At 44.6% G+C, this 25889-nt stretch overlaps 1 protein-coding gene across 1 annotated transcript in view; it reads right to left on the bottom strand.

Moving 5' to 3' along the window:
* CACNA2D4 (calcium voltage-gated channel auxiliary subunit alpha2delta 4) overlaps positions 1-25889 on the bottom strand; it is a 414350-nt gene that overhangs the window by 279394 nt on the left and 109067 nt on the right. Inside the window, exons 10-13 of the mRNA XM_082253648.1 lie at positions 24023-24112; positions 20958-21071; positions 19279-19357; positions 9183-9316 (exon numbers count right to left, since the gene is read on the bottom strand). Of these exons, the coding sequence (XP_082109774.1) occupies positions 9183-9316; positions 19279-19357; positions 20958-21071; positions 24023-24112 (417 nt within the window). The remainder of the gene's footprint in view (positions 1-9182; positions 9317-19278; positions 19358-20957; positions 21072-24022; positions 24113-25889) is intronic.

Genomic DNA, 25889 nt, shown 5'->3' with positions numbered 1-25889 from the left:
AAACATCTGGGGTGCCAAGGTTTGCCATTACTGCTATAGAGCAGTTTTTCTCAACTCCGGTCCTCAGGGCCCACTAACAGGCTAGGTTTGCAAGAAAACTGAAATACATCACAGGTGATATAATTTGCTGCTCAGTGATTTCAGTATTCTAGTCTGCATCTCCCCAAGGTAATACTTAAAATCTGGCCTGTTAGTGTGCCCTGAGGACCGGAGTTGAGAAACACTGCTATAGAGTGTCACTTGAGTGACAGCTCTGAGTCTGCTGACATCACATCAAGGATGGTGGCACCCAGGAGCAGTCTAGGGGCTTTTGAATATCTACACAAGGCATGCTTTTACAGGTAAATGCATATAATATGTTAAATGCACATAAAATCAAATGGGAAGATTTTTGCTGTAATGAACAGTCTGGTGACAGGGTCTCTTAAAATATTTCCCCCAGTAGTCACAAAGGATATAAGTCCACTTTAAGTGCATTAATTACCTTTGCAAGGTAATTTCCCATAATTACCATTGCAAACCCAGTTTTTACCTAATAGAAGTGACATCATCTCTATGCTGTACATAGACTGTGCAGAGAGCAGAGCTGTTGAAGGGACACAGAAGGTCCACTCACTATAGGCTGCCTGCAGAAAACTAGAGGAGGGGGCAGACACAAGACCAGCCACCCTGCTCAAGGAGAGAGAGTAACAGTGACTGGTCTTTCTTACTGGGAGCTCCTGCACAGAGGAAAAGTACAGGAGTGGTTTCATGCTGAATTATTGTGCAGATCTGGAAAAAAATACACCAATAAAGGACACCAAGATTCCAGTAAGAATACACATGGCTCTAGAATTCAGAAAACATACACTCACCGGCCACTTTATGAGGTACCCCTGTTTAATTGTTTTGTAACACAAATTGCTAATCAGTCAATCACATGGCAGCAACTCAATGCATTTAGGCATCTAGACGTCATGAAGACGACCTGCTGAAGTTCAAACTGAGCATCAGAATGGGGAAGAAAGGGGATTTTAGTGACTTGGAACGTGGCATGGTTGTTGGTGCCAGACAGGCTGGTCTGAGTATTTCAGAAACTGCTGATCTACTGGGATTTTTATGCACAACCATCTCTAGGGTTTACAGAGAATGGTCCCAAAAAGAGAAAATATCCAGCGAGCGGCAGTTTTGTAAACAAAAATGCCTTGTTGATGTCAGAGGTCAGAGGAAAAGGGCCAGACTTCTTTGAGATGAGAGAAAGGCAGCAGTAACTCAAATAACCGTTACAATCAAGGTATGCAGAATACCATCTCTGAATGCACAACACATCGAACCTTAAATCAGATGGGTTACAGCAGCAGAAGACCACACTGGGTGCCACTCCTGTCAGCAAAGAACAGGAAATGGAGGCTACAATTTGCACAGGCTCACCAAAATTGGCCAATAGAAGATTAGAAAAATGTTGGCTGGTCTAATGAGTCTCGATTTCAGCTGCGACATTCAGATGGTAAGGTCAGAATTTGGTGTCAACATGAAAGCATGGATCCATCCTGCCTGATATCAATGGTTCAGGCTGGCGGTGGTGGTGATGTAATGGTGTGGGGGATATTTTCTTGGCACACTTTGGCCCCTTAGTACCAATTGAGCATCGCTTAAACACCACGGCCTACCTGAGTATTGTTGCTGACCATGTCCATCCTTTTATGACTACAGTGTACCCATCTTCTGATGGCTCCTTCCAGCAGGATAATGCACCATGCCACAAAGCTCCAATCATCTCTCCACTGGTTTCTTGAACATGACAATGAGGTCACTGTACTCCAATGGCCTCCACACTCACCAGATCTCATCCAATAGAGCACCTTCGGGATGTGGTGGAATGAGAGAGTCGCATCATGGATGTGCAGCCGACAAATCTGCAGCAACTGTGTGATCATGTCAATATGGACCAAAATCTCTGAGGAATGTTTCCAACACATTGTTGAATCTATTCCACGAAAAATTAAGGCAGTTCTGAAGGCAAAAGGGGGTCCAACCCTGTACTAGCAAGGAGTACCTTAAGGCAGAGTTCCGGCCTCAAAATCGAAAAAAATAGATTTTGGGCCATCTGCTTGCTGAGTGCACCTGAAGAAGAAATGGATGCTCCCGATTTTTTTTCACTTACCTTGTTATAGAAGAAAATATACTCACCTTCCTTCCACTTCCTCCCTCTGCGGCCGCGGCCCGCGCCGTCACTTCCGGCTTGCGATGACTCCTGGGAGCTGAACGTTATCGCTCCCAGGGGTCAATGCGCCTGCACCAGCCCAGCTCGTCACTTCCGGTGCAGGCGCGGCATTCACTGCTAAACAGCTTCTGGGCATGCACAGAAGCTGTGGAGGGATATCGCGCCTGCACCGGAAGTGACGAGAGTGCAGGGCATTCTGGGACTCCGACGTCACCGAAGAGGACACGCTGGCTTCAGCTGCCCACACCTGAGATGGCAGCACTGGAGAAGAAATTTTCAAGGTAAGTATTTCTTATTACAGGTAAGTGCGACCCGGGACAGTACAGAGGCTATCCATTGTGGAATGTACTAGCCCTGACTGTCCTGGGGGTATTTTTATCTAAATTTCACCCCCGAGGCCGGAACTCCGCTTTAATAAGAGGCCGGTGAGTGTATATTTCAGCTTTAATAAAATATGGGGATATTTAAACAACACAATCCCTGTAATTCATAAGGACTAGACTCAAAGTGGGTTTCTTTTGTTTTGTAAGATAACTGACATTTTTTTTAGTTTCCATTCAGGATCAAATGATTAACTTCCCCTATTTTTATCTCTTTTTAGAGAGGATTGGTATGTGAAAAAGGCAGCAGCCGGCGTGTTGCTGGGTGCTCAGTAAATGTTGTTGACATTATCCCACAATAAAACCATTAACCAACCTGTTGCCGAGCAGAGTCACAAATTACTTTTTTGAGCTCCTGGCAACTATCAAAAGTATCAATGTGACCTTGTTTGTACCATACCTATCCACACCGACCCATCGTGTTCCACTCATCAATCAGGAATAAACTGTCTTTATTGCAGATGGAAAAAAGTCACTAACATCTGCCACAAAGCAGAGGAAGGGGAAATACTGGGCATTTCAAGGGCATTGTTCCAGGGGAAAACAAATAATGCTCTAAATTACAGGTATCCAGAAAGTAGTGAGAGGGAATGCGCAAAAGAAAGAAAGTGAGAGGGCATGGGGTGGGGAGCATGTCAAAGACAGCAAAAAAAGAGGGCACGTGATAGGAATCGCATGGGAGAAGAAGATAAGTGAAGGAGGAAAGAAAGAGGAGAAGAGAGGAGGAGGTGAGAACAGAGAGATAAGCAGAGAAGAAATGAGAAGAGAAATAGGAGAGCAGGGTAGAAGAGAGAAGGAGGCAGAAGAGGAAAGTAAGGAGGTGAGGAGAGGAAGAGGAAAGCAGAGTAAAGGAGTGGAGGAGACAAAGAGAGGAAGAAAATGGGACAGTATCAGGTGAGGAAGAGCGGAATAGAAGGAGGACAGAAAGAAAAGGATAGGAAGAGATAAGTAGAGGTGTGGTGAGGTGAGGGGAGGGGAGGAAGAGAGGAGCAGGTGGAGAAGATGGGAAAAGAAAGAGGAAAGCAGAGTAAAAGAGTGGAGGAGTCGAAGAGAGGAAGAAAATGGGACAGTATAAGGTAAAGAAGAGAGGAATAGAAGGAGGACAGAAAGAAAAGGATAGGAAGAGATAAGTAGAGGTGAGGTGAGAGGAGGAAGAGAGGAGCAGGCGGAGAAGATGGGAAAAGAAAAAGGAAAGCAAAAGGAGAAGAAAGAAAGAGGACAAAGAGGAGAGGAAGAAGGGAACCCGGGAAGAACACAGTGATTATTGCTAGCATTAGCAATGATCGCATGCTAGAAATCCGACATGTTGGTTGCATCCAAGTCCATTTATCGATCACGACTTGAGTTCAATCAGCTTGCCCATACATGAATCGAATCTTGGCTTGTCCTTGCTGAACCAAGAGGAGAGGAAGAAGGGAACCCGGGAGAACAGAGTGATTATTGCTAGCATTAGCAATAATCGCATGCTAGAAATTCAACATGTTGGTTGTACCCAAGTCCATTTATCGATCACGAGTTGAGTTCAATCAACTTGCCCATACATGAATCGAATCTCGGCTTGTTCTTGCTGAACCGGCCAAGATTTGAACCATCTATAGCCTGCTTTAGTGGAAATGGGAAAGTAAGGGGAACCATAGTAGAGGAAGAGGAGAGGAGATCAAAAGAAGAAGAGTAAATAAAAGAAGGGAGATAATGAATGGAATATGAGAGCAAGTGGAGGAGAAAGGTAATGGGAAAGAGGGAATGAGACGGAGAGGCATTGAAAAAGAGATGAAAAGAAGAGGGAATAAGGAGACGAGAGAGTGCAAGGGGAAGAAGGAAAAGAAAACAAAATGGATAGAACAGAGGGAAGGAGAAAAAAAAAAAAAGAAAAGAAGGCTTCCATTTTTATATTTTTATTTTCTCTGGAATATCCATTATTTATATGTTAAAAACTGTTTCTGTGCACCAGCAAAAGCTCATAAAATTATACAAACTTTGACACATGTTGAGCAGGCATCATGCAGCAAACATATGGATAAATGATTATTGGCGCATTCCTACCACATCACGACATTGCAAGCAAACAAAATTTGCAGTGTCACTGAGCGCACCACGAACACTTTTACAAACACCAAACTACCACCACTGAGACACAACAGGGCCACAAAACTGAGAACACCAGTTACCTCTTCAGATTGTGGCAGCTGTTTGGACAGACGGATGGAGGAAGGGGTGAGGATGGATGTGAACCGGGGTGAGAAAATTGGATGAAATATGAATTGAGACATATGAATATGAAACTGGTAAGGTACAGACACATATATGTTAGGAGTTTGTGTTATACATCAGAACCATCCCAGGGGGTAAACTACAGCCCCATAACTCACTCTGTACAAAGCAGATATAGTTACATAGTAGTTGAGGTTGAATAAAGGTGATAATCCATCCAGTTCAACCTGTGTAGGAGTGTGTGGCCATAATCATTTCCCATACCCCTGAAATGTTTTGATCTTTGAGATGTACGTCCAAGAGTCTTTTAAAAGTAGCCATACTCCCTGCAGTTACTACCATTTGTGGTAGAGAATTCCACAATATTGTAGCCCTTACTGTAAAAAACCCTCTGCTTAGCCTGAGGTTAAATCTCTTCTCCTCTAATCACATTGTATGGCCTTGTGTCCTCTTGCTTTCGTTGCGACTGAATAGTTTTTTTTCTATGCTGAGATCACCGTTGAGGTATTTGTAAATCGCTATCATGTCCCCTTCTCAGGCGTCTCTTTTCCAGGTAGAATAAATCAAGAGCTTGTAACCGCTCTTCATATTTAAGGTCCTCCAATCCCCTAATTTAGTTGCCCTTCTCTGGACTCTATCCAGCTCCAACACATCCCTCCTAAAGACTGGCGACCAGAACTAGACAGAGTACTCCAGATGTGGTCAGACCAGTGTTTTATATATTGGTAGGATTATAGTTTTATCCCCTTCCTTATGCATGCCAATATTCTGCAGGCTTTGGCAGCTGCAGCTTGACATTGCATGCTATTGCTTAGTCTATCTTCTAATAAGACTCCCAGATCTTTCTCCATTTTTGATTCCCCCAGATATTTTGTAAGCTTAAAGTGTATATCAAGACAAGACTTCTTTTCTTCTTTTTCTAGTTTTGGATAGAGTGGTGAAGATTTAGAACCCTTTTCAGAATTTTACTGCAATCTGGGGCTCTATTAAAGAGATTTAGTATCACTTCCTGTTCTGCGGACAATATTCCACCAGATATGGAGTGAGGCCAAACCTCCAAATAGACAGAAGTAAAAACACATTTTTAGAAGAACCAGAGGAAGATTAATACCCTGTCAGATATTTTCTGTTTTTGATGCAGATTATCCCTCACTTCCTGTCTGGTAAAAATATTGTCACCATGACAGGCGGTGAGAACAAATCTAACACTAAAAATAACAGACAAGTGCATTAATCCTTCCCCATGATATCTCAAACAAAAAGGAAACCTTTGAACTTAAAATACACTTTAAGAAAAGGCAGCCTGTCTATCTGGCAGGGGCTAGTGACATCAAAAGGACAAAGGTACATATGTTCCAAACCTGTGATGTCACTAACTGTCCTGGAATGACCGACTGAATTTTGATTCAGCCCAATATAATAATTACTTTATCTCTCAAAAGGTCCTATGCAACAGATGACCAACCTTCTTGAGATGAGTTAGGCCCCTTTCACTCAGGCGCCTCTGTTAAGCGAGATTAGTTTGCTTATCGGGGGGATCTCTCCGCTGATCCCTGCTGAGCAGGTGAATGACAGGTCCGTGTCAGCTCTGCTATGCAGAGCGGACACAGACACAGAATGCTCTCATCTATAGGGCAATCAAATGGAAACAGATCACCTGTCCATTTCCATCCGATACCATCCGATCCGATAGACGGATGGGGAAAAGGTTCCACATTCGTCTGTTTTTGTCAGACAGGATCAGATCGGATGGCAGTGGGTATCAGCACACATGTATCCACTGGCATCTGCCGCTCCATAGAAGAGACTGGAGAGTCCATTAAGGTCCATCTGAAAAACTGACAGGCGGAGCTGATCAGATCGCCCGTGAGAAAGGGGCGTAACATTGAGTTTTTCGCTATGCCAAAACTTAGGCAAAAATCTGGATATTTTGGTCAAAGTGTTTTTGTTTGTGGTTTTTAAAGGATGCAATGGGCTTTACCTTGCCTCTAAAGATTAGGGAAGCTCTTATCATTTTTTGTTATATTTTAAAGCTAAAAACAAAAAAAAAGTGAACTGGTATGGCCTTCCTAAAAAAAAAAAATAATAATAATTTGTAGTGGCAGCTGGAACTGACACGACTTTGGTTTCTAATATAGATCACCATATTAGTGCTAAAATAACAATGCATTCTCATTACCGAGCAGCTGCTTCCATTATATAAAAGTCAACAGAAAGGGGTTCACTTAAAGCGGAGTTCCACCCAAAAGTGGAACTTCCGCTTTAAGGACTCCTGACCCCCTGACATGCCACATTTGGCATGTCATTTTTTTTTGGGGGGGGGGTACTTAGTTTGACAGGCACCGAGCTCCCATTCCGCTCAGGCCGCCTAGGCGGCTCGAGCGGACGTTCTACTCTCCCCCTCCCTCCCTGCAATCTTCTGGGACACGTCATAGGTCCCAGAAGATTGCCCCGCCATTCAGGACACGCAGCGCAACTTGTGCAAGCGCAGTGCGCACCCAGCTGTGTAACCGCAAGCTATCACCGCCAGGTGTCCACACCAGTTATGCTGGTGCCGCGGAGAGGGAGAGAACTGAGGCTTCGGGCGGCCACATCGCTGGATCATGGGACAGGTGAGTGTGTGCTTACTAAAAGTCAGCAGCTACAATTTTTGTAGCTGCTGACTTTTAATAAACACAGAAATGGCTGGAACTCTGCTTTAAGGTGGTTGTAAACTCTTGCATATTCCCAGTGAAGTGATTGGCCTCAGGTGATACACAGATATCAAGATATACAAATCCTTCTACATAAAGTGTACCTGTTTATCTACAACCGTTTTGTCCCCTACAACCATTCAAAGTGCAGAATCTACACAGAATCTAACCGCTCCGAAAAATCGGGGGTGGGGAGCTAAAGTTAGATAAAGTGAGGAGAGCTCTGAGAGCTGATTGGGGGGGGGGGGGTTAGGACACCCCCCACCTTCATATAGCACACAGGAACAGAGCTAAGGCTGTCAATCATTTGAAGGTCCCTCCCTTGTCATCATTTTTCTCTTGGTGTCAGGAAAACTTGTCAGAAGTGACTCATGGTGATAGCAGAGGAATGAAGCAGCAGACAGAAATGGCACTTAGTACCCTGGGGTGAGACAAGAATACACGCTTTGTTCATATTTTATGTCTGAGGTTTACAACCACTTTAAGTTTGTCTGTGCCCTGGCAAATTCTCTTCTGCCACCAGGAAAAGTAAAGCATACAGGAGAAAAGCTAAACTTTCTTAACCTACATCACTTGGAGTGCAGGAAGGAGGAGACAATATGGCTGATAGAACAATGAGAGAAAAATAATGGCCGACAAGGACATGTAAAATTGGGTTCATCTAGTCAAAAAGTGTTATATCCATCTGGGATAAATGAAGTGACATTTAAAGCCCCGTTCACATGGGCGCTGAGGCCTGTATACTATAAATGGACCATTTTTTCCCAGACCTCAAGGTGCTGTTTGCAGGCTACCCTATGAAGTCTATTAGGAAACAAAAGCTGCACAGACACAGCCACTCATATTAATGTGACAGGCATACAGGCGCAAGTGAGAACCCCGGAACTGTGTCACATTATGAGCGTCTGTGTTCTTAGCAGCTGCTGCATCCTAACTTTAGCCCTCGTTCACATTGAAGCGATTTGTCATTCGATTTGACAGGTCAAATCGCATAACAAGTCACAGACTATTGCCTGCAATGGCTTCGTTCCAATCAGCTTTGCCGTGCCACACCGGTTTGATAAATAGTTCCTGCACTACTTTTGACGATTTCGGGTGCTACTTCAATAGACATCTGTGTATGAAGCCACACAGAGGTCTTTCAAGTCGAACTCGCAGTCGCACTAAAATGCGGCTTTGAAATCGTGCCATTTCAGATGAAGTCGCACAATTTCAAAGCCATGTATGATTTGGGCTTATTAGGTTGCCTTCACATAGCACCTGGAAATTTGACATTGGAAAATTAAAAAACAGCGTTCACAGTATATTGGCCTCAGCGCTCATGTGAACAGGGCCCAACAAACATATACAGGAATATGACACGGGGGTGATATGTGAACAAGAACAGGTACATTTGCTCAAAGCATCCGACAGAAAGATTGTCACACTAAAAAGACTTCTAGATTATGAAAAGTAATTTGTATTGAATATCTGTACAGAAGATGCCTAACTTCAACCAAATATGTTTTGAAAAAAAAATGTATAGAGTGGGAAAGACATCAGGACAGAAATTGGTGGGAAGCAGAGGTCAACTAAGAGATTAGACTTTAAAATGGTCTATTTCTGATTGGTGGGCTTTGACCTAGTTCCTTGGTTCACTTGTTGGTCACACGGAGTAACTCCAGCACTATTCCTCAAATCTGGATGGTCACTCACCGCACTGTCCATGTAGGCCTCAGTCCATATAATATCATGGTCGTGGTTTATCACCATAGGCCGACTCAGCACATGCAGATACTCCATGACATTTTCCTGGACATCCGCAAGGGTAGAGATTTGGGTGTAATAACCTGTAAGATGGATGAGGACTATAATTACAGCATAGAAACTGCAATACATTATAACCAGACATGTTATAGTGAGGATGGCTTCTAAGGAGCGCAAAGGCTCTACTAGACCAGTACAAAGCACAGCAGAGCCTTCCGCAAACAAAGTATCTGTCTAATGCTAAAAAATATATACTCATATGGGGTATCAAAATCGGAATGACAGATAAAAGTGTTGAAAGAGATCTAATCAGACCAAACATAAAAAATTTGCACTTAATTTAATTTAATTTAGGGAACAATGGCTTAGTGGCTGTAATTTTAACCCTTGCATTTATCCTGTGCATCCAACTACACTGATAGGTGTGGTTGACAATATCCTCACCTTTTCTGCCATCCCTGACTCTGAACTTACAGAAGTGTGTGGGCAGGGCTTATTGCCCAATGAGGGCATCCTCACAAACAAGCTCGCTAATGGCCAGGAACAGAGGTACAGGGCCACAGCCATGCAAAAATCAGCATTAATGCGGCGCGGCACCCCAACTCAGAAGCGAGTCCTCGCCTTGCACAGTTCCACTTGAACATTCGCCCCCTGTAACCACACATCTTCTCCTTCTATGCAAATGCAGCATTTCTGAGGGGACACGGCAGAGCCTGTGTTTCGCTCCACCAGAACAGCCATGATTGCTACCTCACTCCCAATGACAATGTGAGGATCCTGACATTCACACAGCACGGAGCCCTAATACTTTACTTGGATCCAATCTCTCTCTCTTTCCACACCTCCAGGCTAGGTCCATAGGTTCCCCGTGCCACAATGTCAATCCCGTGTCTGGGGTACTGATCACTAAGGAGGGGAATCAGGCTCACCAACCCCCTCACTACCAGGATTACTGTCTTCCATGCCAAGGCACTAACTTCCTGCTGGCTGGCTGGCTGCTATACCATTCTTTGCCACTTCACTGGTTAACCAAGGCAAGGGCACTGGGCCACTTTTTCCGCCAATTTCACAACATGTTTAACCCTTTCATGGGACCCCTCTTGCATTTCCTCTTCCTCCCCTGTTGAAGAGGAAATGCAAGAGGGTTGTGCAAGCCTTAGTTCTTTTAAAACATTACATGCACCCCCTTTGTAAGAACTTCAGACCAGGCACCTTTGAGTTAGCTTTGAACTGAGAAGCAATGAGTTGATACAGCAAATAGTCTCTATACAGTTATTCTTTCTAACTCTAGCTCTCTCTCCTATTCAGGCTGCCCCATTCCATACATCAGATCAATGTCTATTTAGCGCAAAAGTCCTTGACCCTCTTCAGCACCTCGGCTGGGGACCCTTTCAATGAGGAGAAATCCCTAAGTAAAGTTCACATCCTGCAGCACTCTTTCCTGCTGGTTCCAATGAGGAGGCAAAAGAATAAGCCCAGAAAGGATACCTCTCCTTGTATTTATGGGCTACCAAAAGAGGCAGAACCATGAATAGTTGGCAACAATCATGAATACCTGGGAGTTGGCAACTTTAAACCCTCCCTAACTTTAGGGCAGCCTGCTGAACCACTACACCTTGCATTTAAAATGGCACATACAACAACAGGTTATAGCAGGTGACCCCACACACAGGAAAACTTTATTTTGTACATAATCCCTGTAAGTACCTTCTTACAAGTGCAGCCAATCTGTTCCCTACTTCAGGCAATGTTTTCTCTGAGCCCAATGTTACCTCACTAACTGGATGAACATGGGGCTGGGAAGCATAGCACATAATCAAGCAGTCTAACCTAAAAGCAATGCAAAAAGTCAGCTTATCCTGTACGAAGTATATAATTTAATATTTAGCTGAATGAAAAACTGAATTTTTTTACTTAACCAGTTCCCGTCCGGCCTATAACAAAATGACAGCCTTTTGCGATCAGGTGGACGTCATATGTCCATTGGACAAAGCTGATGACTGATCAGTGTACCGGCTCGCTGCCTGTACCATGTGACCGCTGTGACCAATCACAGTAGGTCACATGACAGTTGTACACAATCGATGGCTTCCTTCCATTACATCCATTGTGTGCTGTGATTGGTCAGTGTGATCACATGGTACAGGCAGGGCCAATCACAGCCCATCTGTACAATGCGATTGGCTCTGGCCAATCAAAGCTAATCAAAACAAAACACACTGAATAATTCAGTTTTATTCAGTAAAATGCTTGCTTATAGCAATCAAATTGTCAGTGCTGCACTCGCAGCAGCTCTCTTCTCTGTGCTCAGGCTGCTCAGCTGTCGGTTTATTGTCAGCACTCATTGTTTCCTCAGTGGCTCACCTGGTTATCATTATCTGCTTGTCAGTCCCGCCTACAATCATCCCCTTCTGGCTATTTAGGCTGCCTTGTTCATTTCTTTCCTGCCTTTGCTTTGTCAAAATGTCCTGAGTGTCTTTGCTGTGTTCCTGTTAAAGACTTTGCCCCCCTGACGTCAGTTATGGTTCCTAATCACTACCTTCTGCTTCTAACTACACTGATTTCTGGCTCCCTGTTCACTGACCTGTCTGATTATCCGTTTTGGCTTCTGAACCCTGGCTTATGTTTGGACTACGTTTCTGATCTGTACTAGTTTTACATTACTATTAAAGGTATAATTTTTACAGCATTTTCTTTCTCAATCTGATTCATGGTTCCTGACAGAAATACACTGCTATAAGCAATCAATAATGTGTAAAAAAAAAAAAAATCCTGATCACTCCCCAAGAGTAGTACAATGTTACTATGGCAACATTATACTACTCTGGTCACAGTGTGTTAAAAAAAAGAACAAAAAGAACAAAATACTGTATATTAAAAAAGAAAAAAAAAATATCACACTTTTTTTTTGTACTGTGACCAGTCAGTGTCCATAATTATCGCCACACCAGTTATGGGATAATGCTGTACTGCACTGGTGAATTCACATTATGAATTTTTTTTTTTATTTCTTCATTTTCCCCCAAAAAATGACAAAAAAATTACAACTTCAAAAAAACTCGCCATGCCTTTTACTAAATAACTTGGACTGTCTATTTTCCCAAGAAAGGGGCATTTGAGGGAATATTTGTACTTTCCTGGCACTTTTGGGCCTCAAGGATTGAGATAGGCCATCTTGGCCTAAGTTTATGAAGAACAATTATTTATTTGCAAACTTTTATGACAGAAGCAAAGAAAAACACGTTTTTTTTCCCAAAATTTTTTAATAATCAATAAAAAACCCAGTGGTGATTAAATACCACCAAAAGAAAGCTCTAGTTGTGTGAACAAAATGATTAAACATTTAGTTTGGGTACAGTGTTGCATGACTGCGCAATTGATATTCAGAGTACAACAGCGCTAAAAGCTGGAAATTGGCCAGGGCAGGAGGGGGGTAAATGTGCCCTGATAATGTGGTTAAGTATAGCTTCAACTTTCCCCAGACACCATTAAGAGATCACAGACTGGTTTTTCTGGACCTGTTCCTTAAATTTTATAGTAAAGTACTCAATAGTATCTATAGTACAACCCCTTCTTCAAAACACCAATAAAGCAAATGTAAAGTTAAATAAGACCCTGGGGGGCGTGGCTAGCGGGACATGTGAGCGGACGTGCTTTTGGCGGCTCTGAGCTCCCCTCGCTGTAATCCTGCTCCATCCTTGGAATCCTACGCTCCTTTTTCGTTTTTTCTTGCTGCGGGAGTTCGGTGCAGTGTTCTGGGTGCCTCCGGTTGCCATTTCGGTGGATGGGCAAGAGGAAAAAGCAGCCTCCGGCCAGGATGAGCGTTACCACCCGGTCCTGCCAAGATGGCCGCCGCTCCACCATGCCTCTGCCTTCCCCGGCCTCCACTCCGGATCTGTTTGGGGAGGCATCCGGAGCCTCTCCACCGCATTCACCGGGTGCCTCGGCTCCTCCGGAGCTTCTCTCCCAGACGTCCCCCAGCGCGGATGGGATGGATGACGATCCGGTGCTGGAACCCACCCTGAAGGACGTTCTGCAGGCCCTCAAGGTAAATCATTCCGATCTTATGGGGAAGGTGGCAGAGCTCAAGCTGGACATTACTATCATGCGCCAGGACATGAGCAAAGTCCGGGACCGGGTTGCTGAAACGGAACGTCGCATTAGTGACTTGGAGGACACTGTACACCCCCTGGTCCCTGATTTGAGACAGTGCGGGAAGAGGCTTAAAAGTGTGGTGGACAAGATGGACGATTTGGAAAACCGTTTACGCCGTAATAACGTACGGCTGGTGGGGCTGCCGGAGCGGGTTGAGGGGTCTGACCCTGTGTCCTTCCTGGAAAGCTGGTTCCAGGAGGAATTTGGCCAAAATTCCCTGTCCGCATGCTTTGTGATTGAGCGGGCTCACAGGGTACCAGGTAGGCCTCTCCCTGTGGGCAGCCCCCCCCGCACAGTGATAATTCGCTTCCTGAACTACAGGGACAGGGACTCTATCCTTCGTTCTGCCAGGATTAAAGGGAACCTGAAGATTAACAATGCGGTGGTCTCTCTTTACCCAGATTACTCTCCTGTGGTCCGCACTCTGCGGGCTAAGTATCAACAAGCCAAGCAGATGCTCCGGGAAAGGGCTATGCAATACTCCATGATGTTTCCTGCTACCCTTCGAGTCACCTATCAAGATAAAGCACATTTTTTCCAGTCTCCTGCTGCTGTTGTTTCCTGGTTGGAGTCCCTGCCTCGCCAAGACCGGGGGTCTGGACACCGAGCCCCTGATACCTGATCTGTCTTCTCGGATGCTGTTTTGGTTCAGTTTGGTGATGGCCGTCTCCCGCCCAGGACCACTTGGACTCTTTTTCTGGGAGTGTTAGGATGCCTTACAGCCCTTCTGGTGAGGGGAGCTCCCCCTCCTAGAGCTAGGGGCTGCCTTGTTTTTGATTCCCCCTTGTTCTACATTTTTTTTTTCCCCTTGACTTGTTGAACACTACAGTTGTGTACTTTCCTTTGGTTACATGCTGGGGACATTGCCCAGGTTGGTCTTAGCCGACTGACCCTGGCTGGCCACGTTCTCTCGCTTCCAGTACAAGTTTTTGGGATAAAGCCCGCGCCTAGTTTGTTTTTTTTGTTCTTTCTCTTTTGGGCGTCCGGGCAGGGGATTCTGAGGGGTTATTTTGTTTTTTCCCCCCTCCCCCCTCCTTTTTTCTCCCTGATTGTTTGTGTGCTGGGGGGCTGGGGCTGTTCTTTTTGTGAGCCCTGTCCCCCCTCTTGTCTTATGTCTTTTCTGTTTGGTTGGGTGTGTGTTTGTGTGTATGAGGTGTATGTGTGTGACTGTTTTTCTGTGGCCTTCCTCTGCCTCCGGGATCGCGCTGCAGTACCTGGGGATTTGGTTTGTTGGGTTTTACAGCCCTTCATTGCTTATTTGTTGATTTATCTATGTCACGGGTCACGTGTGTCTCCTGGAACGTGAGGGGTCTGAACTCAAAATTTAAGAGGGCCATGTTGTTTGATTTCCTGAAGAGCCATAAGCCGTATGTCCTGTGTTTGCAGGAGACGCACCTGACTGGCTCTCGCACCCGTGCGCTACACAAATATTGGGTCTCTAGTTCCTACCACTCCACTTACTCTAATTACGCTAGGGGGGTCTCCATACTGATCCGTAAGGGGTTGCCCTTTGTGTGTTCCAGGGTGCTCACGGACCCGTTTGGCCGCTACATATTTTTACATTGCCAAATACATGCGGTACAGCTCCTCCTGGTGGTGGTGTACGTGTCTCCTCCTGTTACGGCTGCCTTCTTCTCGGACCTGAGTGTGGGGTTGGCTGAATTTCCCTGTGTTCCTACTCTCCTGTTGGGGGACTTTAATTCGGTCCTGGACCCTATCCTGGACCGCTTGCGGCCCCTCCAACATGAGTCTAGGCTGTTCAGTCAGTGGTGTGCCTCGGGTAACTATGTTGATGTCTGGCGCCTGCGCCACCCGGTGGCGAGGGTTTATTCTTGCCAATCTAGAACGTACAATGCTCTTTCCAGGCTTGACTATGCCCTGACTTCCTCTGACATGACACCTTTGGTTCACTCTGTGGACTACGTTGCTCAGACGCTTTCGGACCATTCTATGCTTACGGTTGAATTGATGTTGGGCCACAGGGTCGCTTTTCGGACGTGGAGGCTCAGCCCTTTATGGGTCTCTGCGCCTGAACTGCGGGACTTGGTCCTCCAGGATATGAATTCCTACTGGGAATTTAATGCTCACTCCTCTACCGCGGGGTCCCGCTGGGATGCCTTTAAGGCCTCTACTCGGGGCGCCTACATCTCCCGCATCGCGGCCCATCGCTGTTCCAGCCGGGCTGCTTTGCGTGGGCTGGAAGGCTCCCTGGCTACTGCGCGTGCTCGTTACGCTGCCGACCCTACTCCGGTGCTCCGGGATGCCCTGGTTGGGGCTCATACGGCCCTTAAACTACACTTGATTGACATGACTCGTAAACAGCAACTGTATCTTGCTGCTAGACTGCATGAACATAGTGGGAAGAATGGTAAACTTCTGGCCTTTCTCTCCCGGGCGGATTACGTGGACCGATCGATTGCCCAGATTAGAACGACTGATGGTTCGGTAGTGGCGGACCCACTGCGAATTAATGAGACATTCCGCTCATTTTACTCTGATTTATATTCGGAGCGGGGGGCGGTTGACGAGACCGAGCTTGTGGGGTTTTTGGACTCGTTGGTCTTTCCGGTGTTGTCCGATGCCCACAGGCTGATGTTGGACGCTCCTTTGACAACTAAGGAGATCGAGACGGCTATTGGCTCCCTGCCATCTAATAAGACACCAGGACTCGATGGCTTGCCCGCGGAATGGTACCAGGAGTACCCCGGGGATCTTGCCAGTAGATTGCGGGACCTATATAAGGTGGCCCTGGATGAGGGTGAACTCCCGGCATCTATGCGGGAGGCACTCATCGTGGTACTGCCCAAACCGGACAAGGACGGCTTACTGTGTGACTCATATCGACCCATTTCGCTGCTTAACAGTGATGTGAAGATTCTTGCAAAACTTTTGGCTACCCGCCTCGCTAAAGCTATAACTACCCTTATCCATCCCGATCAGAATGGGTTCATGCCTGGGAAGAGCACGTATGATAATATTCGCAGGCTCCATATACACCAATACACTGCAACTAAGGAGGCGAGGAGTGGCCTGGTGTTGTCTCTCGATATTCGGAAGGCCTTTGATACTGTGAGATGGGACTTCCTTTGGCAGGTTATGTCGAAGATGGGGTTTGGCCTCCAGTTTATCAGATGGGTGCGTCTGCTCTACTCAAGGCCGCTAGCCAGAATTTGTACGAATAAGGATGTGTCTGCGACCTTTTCCCTCCACCGTGGTACTAGGCAGGGCTGCCCTCTGTCGCCGCTACTGTTTGCCCTTGCCATTGAGCCGTTGGCTCTGGCGGTGCGACAGACGGTGACGGTGGGTGGTATCCTTTGTGGTGGCCTGGAGGAGAAAATTTCGCTGTACGCGGATGATGCCCTCATATATCTGGATGGCACCGAGTCCTCCTTTGAAGCCTTGCTGGGAGTGGTGGAGGAGTTCGGCGGGGTGTCCGGCCTTAGAGTGGGATGGGATAAATCGGTGGCTTTTCCGCTTGGCCCACCCGCGGATTATAGTTTTTTACAGCGTTTTGGCGTCTCCCTCTCTACAGCGTTTAAATACTTAGGGATACGGGTACACACGGATCTCCAGGTCTATAGCTCTTTGAATGTACAGCCTATTATCGCCCACATGGAGGTTCGGTTGCGTACCTGGTCTTCACTGCCACTGAATCTCATTGGCAGGATTAACATTTTTAAGATGATTTACTTACCTAAATTCCTTTATGTTTTTCGGGCTTCCCCAGTTTTTCTACCTAGGCGGTTGTTCAACAAAATTGACTCTGCCCTTACCTCCTTTTTTTGGCAGGGCTCCCGCCCTCGCATAGCCAGGTCCTCTCTCCAGGCCTCCAAATTCCAGGGGGGCCTGGCGTGTCCAGACCTTTATAAGTACTTCATTGCGTCCCAGCTTACGTACTTGTATGATGGCCTCGGCGATTCTCCGGGTAACTCCTCCACCATTCTCGTATTGGCCATGCATGGCTCGCAGGCACAGGCTACGGATGCCCTGCACAGATCTGTCCCTAGACGCTGCTCCCGTAACTCTCCTATGGAGGTAGGGTGGTTGGCCTGGCATGCTGGTAATAAGTTGTTAGTGGGGACGCCTGCTGTGTCTCCCAATGCCCCATTATGGGATAATCATAACTTCCCCGAGCTCTATGGTCATCCGGATTCGGGCTGGTGGTCTGGACTTGGGGTGACCCATGTCTCTCACGTCTTTCGGTCGTCTCATTTTGTTTCCTTTGATGACCTGAAAGCCCACCATGGTGTGAGCAACCGTTTTTTCTTTAAATACCTGTTATTACGCCACGCCGCCCGTGCACAGTTTGCGGGACTGACCCTGGAGCTCGGGGAATCCCCGATGGAGCTGTTATTGTCTATTGAAGGGATTAATAAAATGGTCACTACGTTTTATATGAGGCTGCAGGCGGCGGGTGCTGACCCGTTTAAAACGGCCATGGGCCGGTGGGTCGCGCTCTTGCCCGGCCTGACAGAGGAGACATGGGAGGAGGCCACGGAGGTTTGTTTTCAGGATCTTATTAGTTCGAATAATAGGTTAATACAGTTTAAATTTATCCATCATCTGCATTATACACCCCAGAAGTTGGTCCGTATGGGGGTAGCCCCGGGAGCCGCTTGCCCTAGGTGCGGCTGTCCTGCTGCGGACTTGCTCCACATGTTCTGGTCCTGTCCCCATGTTAAAGGTTACTGGACATCTATTTTTGCCTTTTTTACTAATAAACTGCACCTGTCGGTCCCTCTTACTCCTGAGGTAGGCCTGCTGGGTGTGTTGAATGACATTGTACATCGTGTACGCCCTAGGATCCTGCTCCGCATCTTACTGTTCTATGCCAGGAAACTTATTTTGTTACATTGGAGGAGGGCTGAACCGCCTACCATACAGGAGTTCTATACTTTGGTGCGCAGTGATGTTCCGCTTTATAAGCTAATTTATAAGAGTAGAGGGTGTCCTAAAAAGTTCACTAATGTCTGGCAGCCCTGGCTTGATGTGGAAGACTCGTATTGGGCAGATGCCCCTTTGCCCTCCAGCTTATCTCTCGACTGAGTCTGAGTAGCCCTGGATGTTATGCGGTTTATATTTGTTTTATTACATGAGTTGTTTGTTCTATACCCCCCCCCCTTATCTTGGGGGGTGGGTACCTGGAGGTAGGGGATGGTGTGTGAATGTGGATGTGTGGGTGTGTATGGTATGGTTAGTCTTGTTGGTATGTTCCTTTCTCCTCCCCCCCCCCCCCCATCTCTGTGACAACCGGTTGGGAGTGTAGCCTCGCAGTTGCTTGGCCCTCCTGGCTCTTTGTGGTACGCATCACATTTTTTCCCCTTCCCCCCCTTGTTTTGGGCCTTCAGGCCCCTCTCTATTCCCCCCCCCCCTTCCCCCCCCCTTCTGTGGTGTTAGGTTAAGATGTCTTCTGATACCCTTGTGTAATTTACATGCTTGCCTTACACTTGTTTTATGGGCAATGTTGCCCTTGTGTTTTCTTTTTGTTACTGTTATGCAAAACTTTAAATAAACACCTTTCAAAAAAAATAAGACCCTACTATTACAAGCTACAATACCTATACTGCTTTGGGATTGCACAGCAGCTAGTCACATATGCAAATGCTGAACAAGTGATCACAGGATCCCTTCTGAGAAACAGGATAAAAAAAATCAGGTAGAGTTACTGATGCTCCATCCAAGCAGAGATTATGTCATTGATGCCTCTCAGCATTTGGTCAAGTGACCAACTTCCTTGGTTTCCTGAAGCAGCAGTTTCTACAGTTTAGGAAATTTGATGAAGTCTGCTTTCTGACTTCAGTTTAGCGAGGTAAATAAGGAAAGGGTGAGTGGTGGTTTTTGATTTTATGTTCACCTTGGTGGGCACACATAAAGTGCTAAAGTCTCATACCTTTGTTGCTACACGCAATCCATTTCACATTCTGTGCAAATGTTACCTCTCTCCCAATGAGGTACGTGAACATCCTGACCTGAAACAAAAAAAAGTTATTATAACTAATGGCAAAAAATATGATATAATAGTGGTAGGGGCTTTAAAAGCAGTTACAGAACAAAAAAATTTAAATGGGACTGCAAGCAATCTATGGTGGTGTAAATTTTAGGATGCCGCTGGCACTGATCACTCCCTTGTTGTGAGTGTGTTGTGAATGAAGTAATATAAATATGTGCTGCGCAAACCAGTGTAGCTTATATTAATAATAAATTAATTTAAACAAATAAGGAATTTGTAGTGAAAAATTTGTATCACTGTGTATAGAAAAAAAATATATATGTGTATATATCAACAGTTGTGCACTGATTAAATCCAATTTAAACACAATTAATAATTCTCTATATGCAATATAACCGTACAATGAATAATCAAACACATATAAATCATGCAAAGAGACGCAGTGAATTGGTGTCCAATTCCTTATGCCTGGTATCCAAATTATAAGTGTCCAAACAAAGTATGCTCCTCTGTATGGAGATTAAATCCCAATCACCAGTGCTCAAATATGGTCGTGAGCAAACTTGATTTCACCTCCAATCTCTGTGCCCCCCCCCCCCCTACAGGTGGGTGCCTCACCTTTACACCTTTACAGAACAATGTATTCTTAAATTTGGGTACCGCAATGGGCTCTGCCAACATCCCAGGTCATGCAAGTTGCACACTGCCAAACAAAGCATTTAAATGGTAACAATATTTCAGTGCACTGGCTCTTGTCAAGCAATGTATTATGCCAATCTCTTGCATTGTAGCAGTCATTGGTAAGTTCAATAAATGGATAGGACAAGAGATATTTAAAGCAGAACCTTTAAAAGTTCCCCTCTTCCTCCGCCTTCCTTCCTCATCTACTATTATTGATTTTTTTATGGTAGCAGGTATCTTTGATTGACAGATACCTGCCCCCACTTCCTCATTTCTCACCTATACAAGAATTGCAGACGTTCAGCAAGAACATTCATGCGAAATTCTCAGAAGAGTAATTTAAAAGATTTGGTTTGCTTTTAAAATTTGATTTTGGAATGAATGGACTTTACCAAATGAAAACCATGTACACTGTTTAAAATTGTTTGTTCGAGAAAATGTTTCCAACCCGTTCCTTCGCATTTTCTCTTCACTGCTATTGAAAAAAAAACATTGATTCGACTCCACTAATGATTAGAAAAGCGAAAAAAACTTCTTTCCCTAAGAATTTTCATTTAAAATTCTAACAACCTTTGGTCAGCTAAAGTGTCTGTTTATTAAATGTGAGCAGCTACAGTAGTTGTAGCCGGTGACTTATTTTTTTTTAACATTTCTGAAGTTCCTTTTTCTCATTCACTATTTTAACTGAGAAAAAAGGTTGGATAATTACATACATCAGGCAGGATGACTGGTTATCCTAGGTAGAAACATACAGAACTGTATACAAAAATATTGCACATCATGGAATCATGCATGATCAGCATGGTACGTATCTTTCAAGGGGTCAGCAATCAGTGTTCAAAGAACAATAAATGTGCAATGAGCATGGAAAAGGTTAATATATCAATGCCAGTCTAAATGCTTAGTGACTTAAGTTCCTCTTTAATATTGGTACTCACTCTTTTTTCAGGCCAGTTGTATTTCTCAAAGACAGGCTCATACTCTTCCACAGCTCCATCTGTTATAAGCATGATTGCCTGATTACACAGACCTCCCTGACCAGCTTCTCGGAACTGAAAATGCACAAATGCCGTAAAGTCAAAGTAAAAACGAGACTAAAATCTGTAGATGACAATATACAGGAGACCTTGAAAATGAAGATTTCCTACATGAGAAGCTCATTTTAGACCACTTCCAATGCTGAAAATGGACTCTTGCCTTTTTATTTGAAAGGCTGGGATGGAAGATGCAATCATCCAACGGCAAACTAGGCATGTACAGTGGGTATAGGAAAGAATCACCCCCCCCCCCCCCCAATAATAATCACATATTTTGCTTTGCAGCCTGGAATGAAGACAGATACAGATTTTGTTCTATCCAGCTCTATGGTCAGATGAGACTAAAATGGAATTATTTGGCCTTAACACCAAACGATATGTCTGGCGGAAATCCAGTACAGCTCACCATCCAAATAACACCATTCCTACAGTAAAGCATGGAGGTAGTAAGATCCTGGCATGGGGGTGTTTCTCTGTAGCAGGGACTGGAGCACTTGTCAGGGTAGAAGAAAAATGGATGGAGCAAAAGACTGTCAAATTCTTATGAAAAATCTGCTGCTGTCTGCCAGAAAATTGTCAATGGGAAGAAGGTTTACCTTCCAACATGACAATGGCCCATAGCACACAGCAAAAATGACCACGGAGTGGTTAAAGGAGAAAAAGGTGAATGTCCCTGCATGGCCTAGTCAAAGTCCAGGCTTAAAGTGGTTATAAACCCCAGTCATTAAATCTGTTTACTTATCTCTCTCCAAAGCTCTAAGTGTCATTTCTCTCTCATGCTTTGCTCCTCTGTTATCAGCTTGAGTCACTTCTGATTTCTTCCAATAAGCTCTCACACAATTTTACTGCAGCCTCTTCGCCCCTCCTCTGTAATACTAACATATGAAGAAGGATTTAACACTTTTCTGCCCCTTTGAAGAAGTGTAGGGAAGAGAGGGCTGCAGATAAACAAGTAAAACGTATGTAGGAGGATTTCTTTATTCTCTGTAAAACATTTGAGTCTGTTCACTTCCCTGGGTATATGTAGGGGTTTACAACCACTTTAACCCTTTCACTGCCAGGTCCGTACGTCGTACAAACCTGGCATTGGGGGGTTTCACGCACAATCCGATGGCTGCAGCCACTGGGACTGTGTGTGAAGCTGACAGGCAGACTCCTGTCTGTCAGGTGAAATCATTGGGGTGGTTGTGCTTCCATCCGATTGCTCACACACACCTCCAGTACCAGCCCCCCCACCGCCTTGTTTTCAGGACTCCACTTGCCCATCTGCGGGCCCGGGACCAAAATGGCTGGTGCCGGCGAATGAAGGAGAGGGAGGAGAGCAGACGCACAAAAAATAGTTACACCCAAGCACATAAAATCCCCCCCCCCCCCAAAATTTTGAGGCCGCCCCACCCCCACATATATGCATTTACAAACGGAAACGCATACGTCGGGGGGCGCCTACACGTGAAAACGATTTCAACACATGTTACAAATCACCAAATTGAGAGCAATAATTATAGCACAAGACCTCCTTCGTAACACTAAACTGATGACCTATAGGGGTTTTTGAAAAGTCACCTAAAATATAGGGTACTCCAGTTTGTCACCATTTCACAGGCGCACGCAAATTTAAGTTGTGACATGTTGGGTATCTATTTACTCGGTACAGCCTCAAAAATGTGGGTAGTTTATTGTGTTTGTGTGTGTGCCCTAAAATTTACTTTAGTGTGTTTTTACTGAAATTTTGCGGTAATATCGTGTGACATTTTTGATTCCAATTTGAACTACCACTATTTTATTCTCTAGGGTGTCTGCTTTCAGAAAATATGTAATTTTTGGGGGGTTTGTGTAATCTTTAGGCCTACAATTATTTTTTTAAACGTGTGCAAAAAAATACAAAAATGGCTCTGGCAGCGAAAGGTTTAAACCCAACTGAAAATCTGTGGAATTACTTGGTCACCACAAATTTAACTAAACTTGATAAAACAAAAACTGTATCTATCTTCATTTCAGGCGGCAATCAGAATATCAGAATAGTGCTACCTATCAGATTCTGCAAATCGGAAGTGACGTTCGGATGAGATCAACTTACTGCGCATGCAATATGCGTTCCAACATGGCCGATATGCGTTCCAATAGGTTTCCTAATGTGACAGAACACGAAGCAGCAGTGGGCATCTTCTTACAACCATGCAAGTCTTGAATTTTACATTTATTTTAGCAGCAAACTCACATTATAGACAGAATAACAGTATTACATTTCCATTATTATTGTAATATAATAAATATAGCGAGAAACCTGCAGGTAGAAGGTGGCGACGGCCATCTTGGTACACCCTGCAATTCTCAGTGACAAACTGATTATATAGTGAAATAGACTATTTCACTCAGTCGTGGTGAAATAGTCCATTTCAGTATATAAGGTGAGTTTACTGCTAAAATAAATGTAAAATTCAAGGCTTGCGTGGGTGTAAGAAGATGTCCACTGCTGCTTCGTGTTCTGTCACATTAGGAAACCTATTGGAACGCATATCGGCCATGTTGGAACGCATATCGCATGCGCAGTAAGTTGTTCTCATCTGAACGTCACTTCTGGTTGCAGAATCTGATAGGTAGTGGTATTCTGATAGAACACGGGCAGTAAAGAAGCATCATCAGTGTAAAAAATCCTATTATAATCTCTCCTCCATTTACCAAGCTACCAATGTTAGATTGATGGCAGTGTGAAATGTAGTAAATTCTGACTGGCTTACACTGCTAAACCTAAACCTCCTACTCCTGGTCCACGTTCAGCTACCAGGAGAGAAACAGGTTAAGGATAAATTAGTTGAATCCTTTTTTTTTTTTTTTTTTAATACTGTATGGAACAGTGGTCTATTATACTGTATATGCCTTAAGTTTGACTCTAAAGACACATTAAAACCCACATTGACAAAGTAAAAAATGGTGTCAGACAACCTTTGAAGCTAAATTTACCTTACCTCTTTCAGGATTTTAAAGGCCTCGATAAGAGCTTTGTTGACGGTTCCAACGCCTTTCGCCTGCAGCTCATCCACCAACTGCTTGAAATGCTGGAAAGAAGGAAGAAAGGAAGAAGAGAGATTAACCTGGTTCACAACAGATGACTAATAAATGTTCAGCAACAGTGCAAGGGTGATAATTTCTGCTTTTTGTTGACATTTCAGGAAATAGTAAGCTTTCAGTTTTGTTCATCCCTATTCACCACAGTTCATTGGTAATCAGTAGCAGCTCACTAGGTGTTCAGGGGTCCCAACCTGTGTTATAAGTTAGGCCTCATTTACACTTATGCTGCCCTTTAAAGAGCAATCCACGTTGGATCACGTTGGAGGGCTTTTGACAGGCAGCGAAAAAGCATTATATTATCTCCACACCAATAAAATTGCACGTGGTTGCAGGGCGCCCCCATTAAGGTTGAACAGGTCATGCTTGGCAAGTGGTACTGCCCACCGAATGCAACAGCAAGGCTCATTTTTGTCGCCCCATGGCATATATACACCCCCTTCATTGCAGCTTAAAGTAAAGAAGTTGGGGGGTTGTAAAAAAAAAATGCATCTGAACTGCACATTTTTACTGCCCCCCAGAAATGTGTAAACTAGGCGTTACATATTGTACGTTTATAAACATCTGGGAGAATATGTCAGCCATTCTGCAGTAATCCATTTATGGTGTAATCACGGATTCAGAACTACACAACTTTTTTTTGCAAACTTAACTCTTCATCACTAGGATTCAAGTGTATGTAAGGATATAATAAAAAAGAACATTCCTATTTCCTATAGGAAATTCTTATTTGGGCTGACAACACAGTCAGCGAAATCCCAAGCAGTGTTGTCCGCCCTGTCTGCTGGACTTCAAATTTCTGCCTACTTCTACTCCTTTCTATCCTTCTCCCTTCCTATCTTCACCATTCTCTGTCCCTCTCCACATGCTTACATTAAAGGGTGAGATCATGCGTAGGAGATGGCTACTAGGAAATGTAGTTTTTAGGTTATGACTATGTAAATAGGAACTGAGCTCACACCAGCTGCCCTTTAAAAAAATAACCCCTAGATCATGTTCCAGCATTAAGAGGAAGATTTGGGGGTAAATTAGGTATTGCTTAGACATACTTTTTTAAATCAGGAAAACAGGCAACAATACAGTCCAAAAACATAGCAGTAAAATAAAGTTTGCATCCACTTACATTGCCAAAGGCAGTAAGACATACCTTTAATGCAATATAAAACCATCACCCCTCTAAAACCAACACACACCCTCCATCACATTAGCACCACAGCCAGAGAATTTTGCCGCTGCATCTAGGAAAGGAGTAGGACAATTCAAGATGATCTAGAATATAAAGGACATCCTCCTGAAGCTAAAATTTGTGCTGCAGCCAGGAGATAAAACCCCCATAGCAACAGGCAGAAAATAACTCCAGTGACAGTTTCAGATCTTCCTGGCTGCCACTTCCTGACTCAAATCACAAGCTCTGTCTATGCCAAGTACAGCAGATCATAACTTCATCTACAGCACCAGGTTTTACGCTACGAGAACTGTCTGTATGGAGTATGTAGGCTTTCCCCGTCTTTGTGTGGGATTTCTCCAATGTTCCAGTTTTCTCCCACAATCCAAATATATACTGGTGGCTTAAAGGAAACCAGTCTTGGAAAAAAACACAAAGCTGCCATTGCTAACTTTTTCTGAAAATGGTAACTACCTGGCTATTATACTTAACCTTTGGCTTCAATATTCGGAGTATGTTCCCTGCAACCAGTATGCAAAAAACTAGCCCAGTATGTTTGACTGTGGATGGGACATACTGTAAGAGTTTAAGCTCCTTTGCAG

This window comes from Pelophylax lessonae, assembly GCF_965119305.1.
Source record: "Pelophylax lessonae genome assembly, chromosome: 4".
NCBI lineage: Eukaryota > Metazoa > Chordata > Amphibia > Anura > Ranidae > Pelophylax > Pelophylax lessonae.
This window is presented reverse-complemented; position numbering and strand designations above follow the sequence as displayed.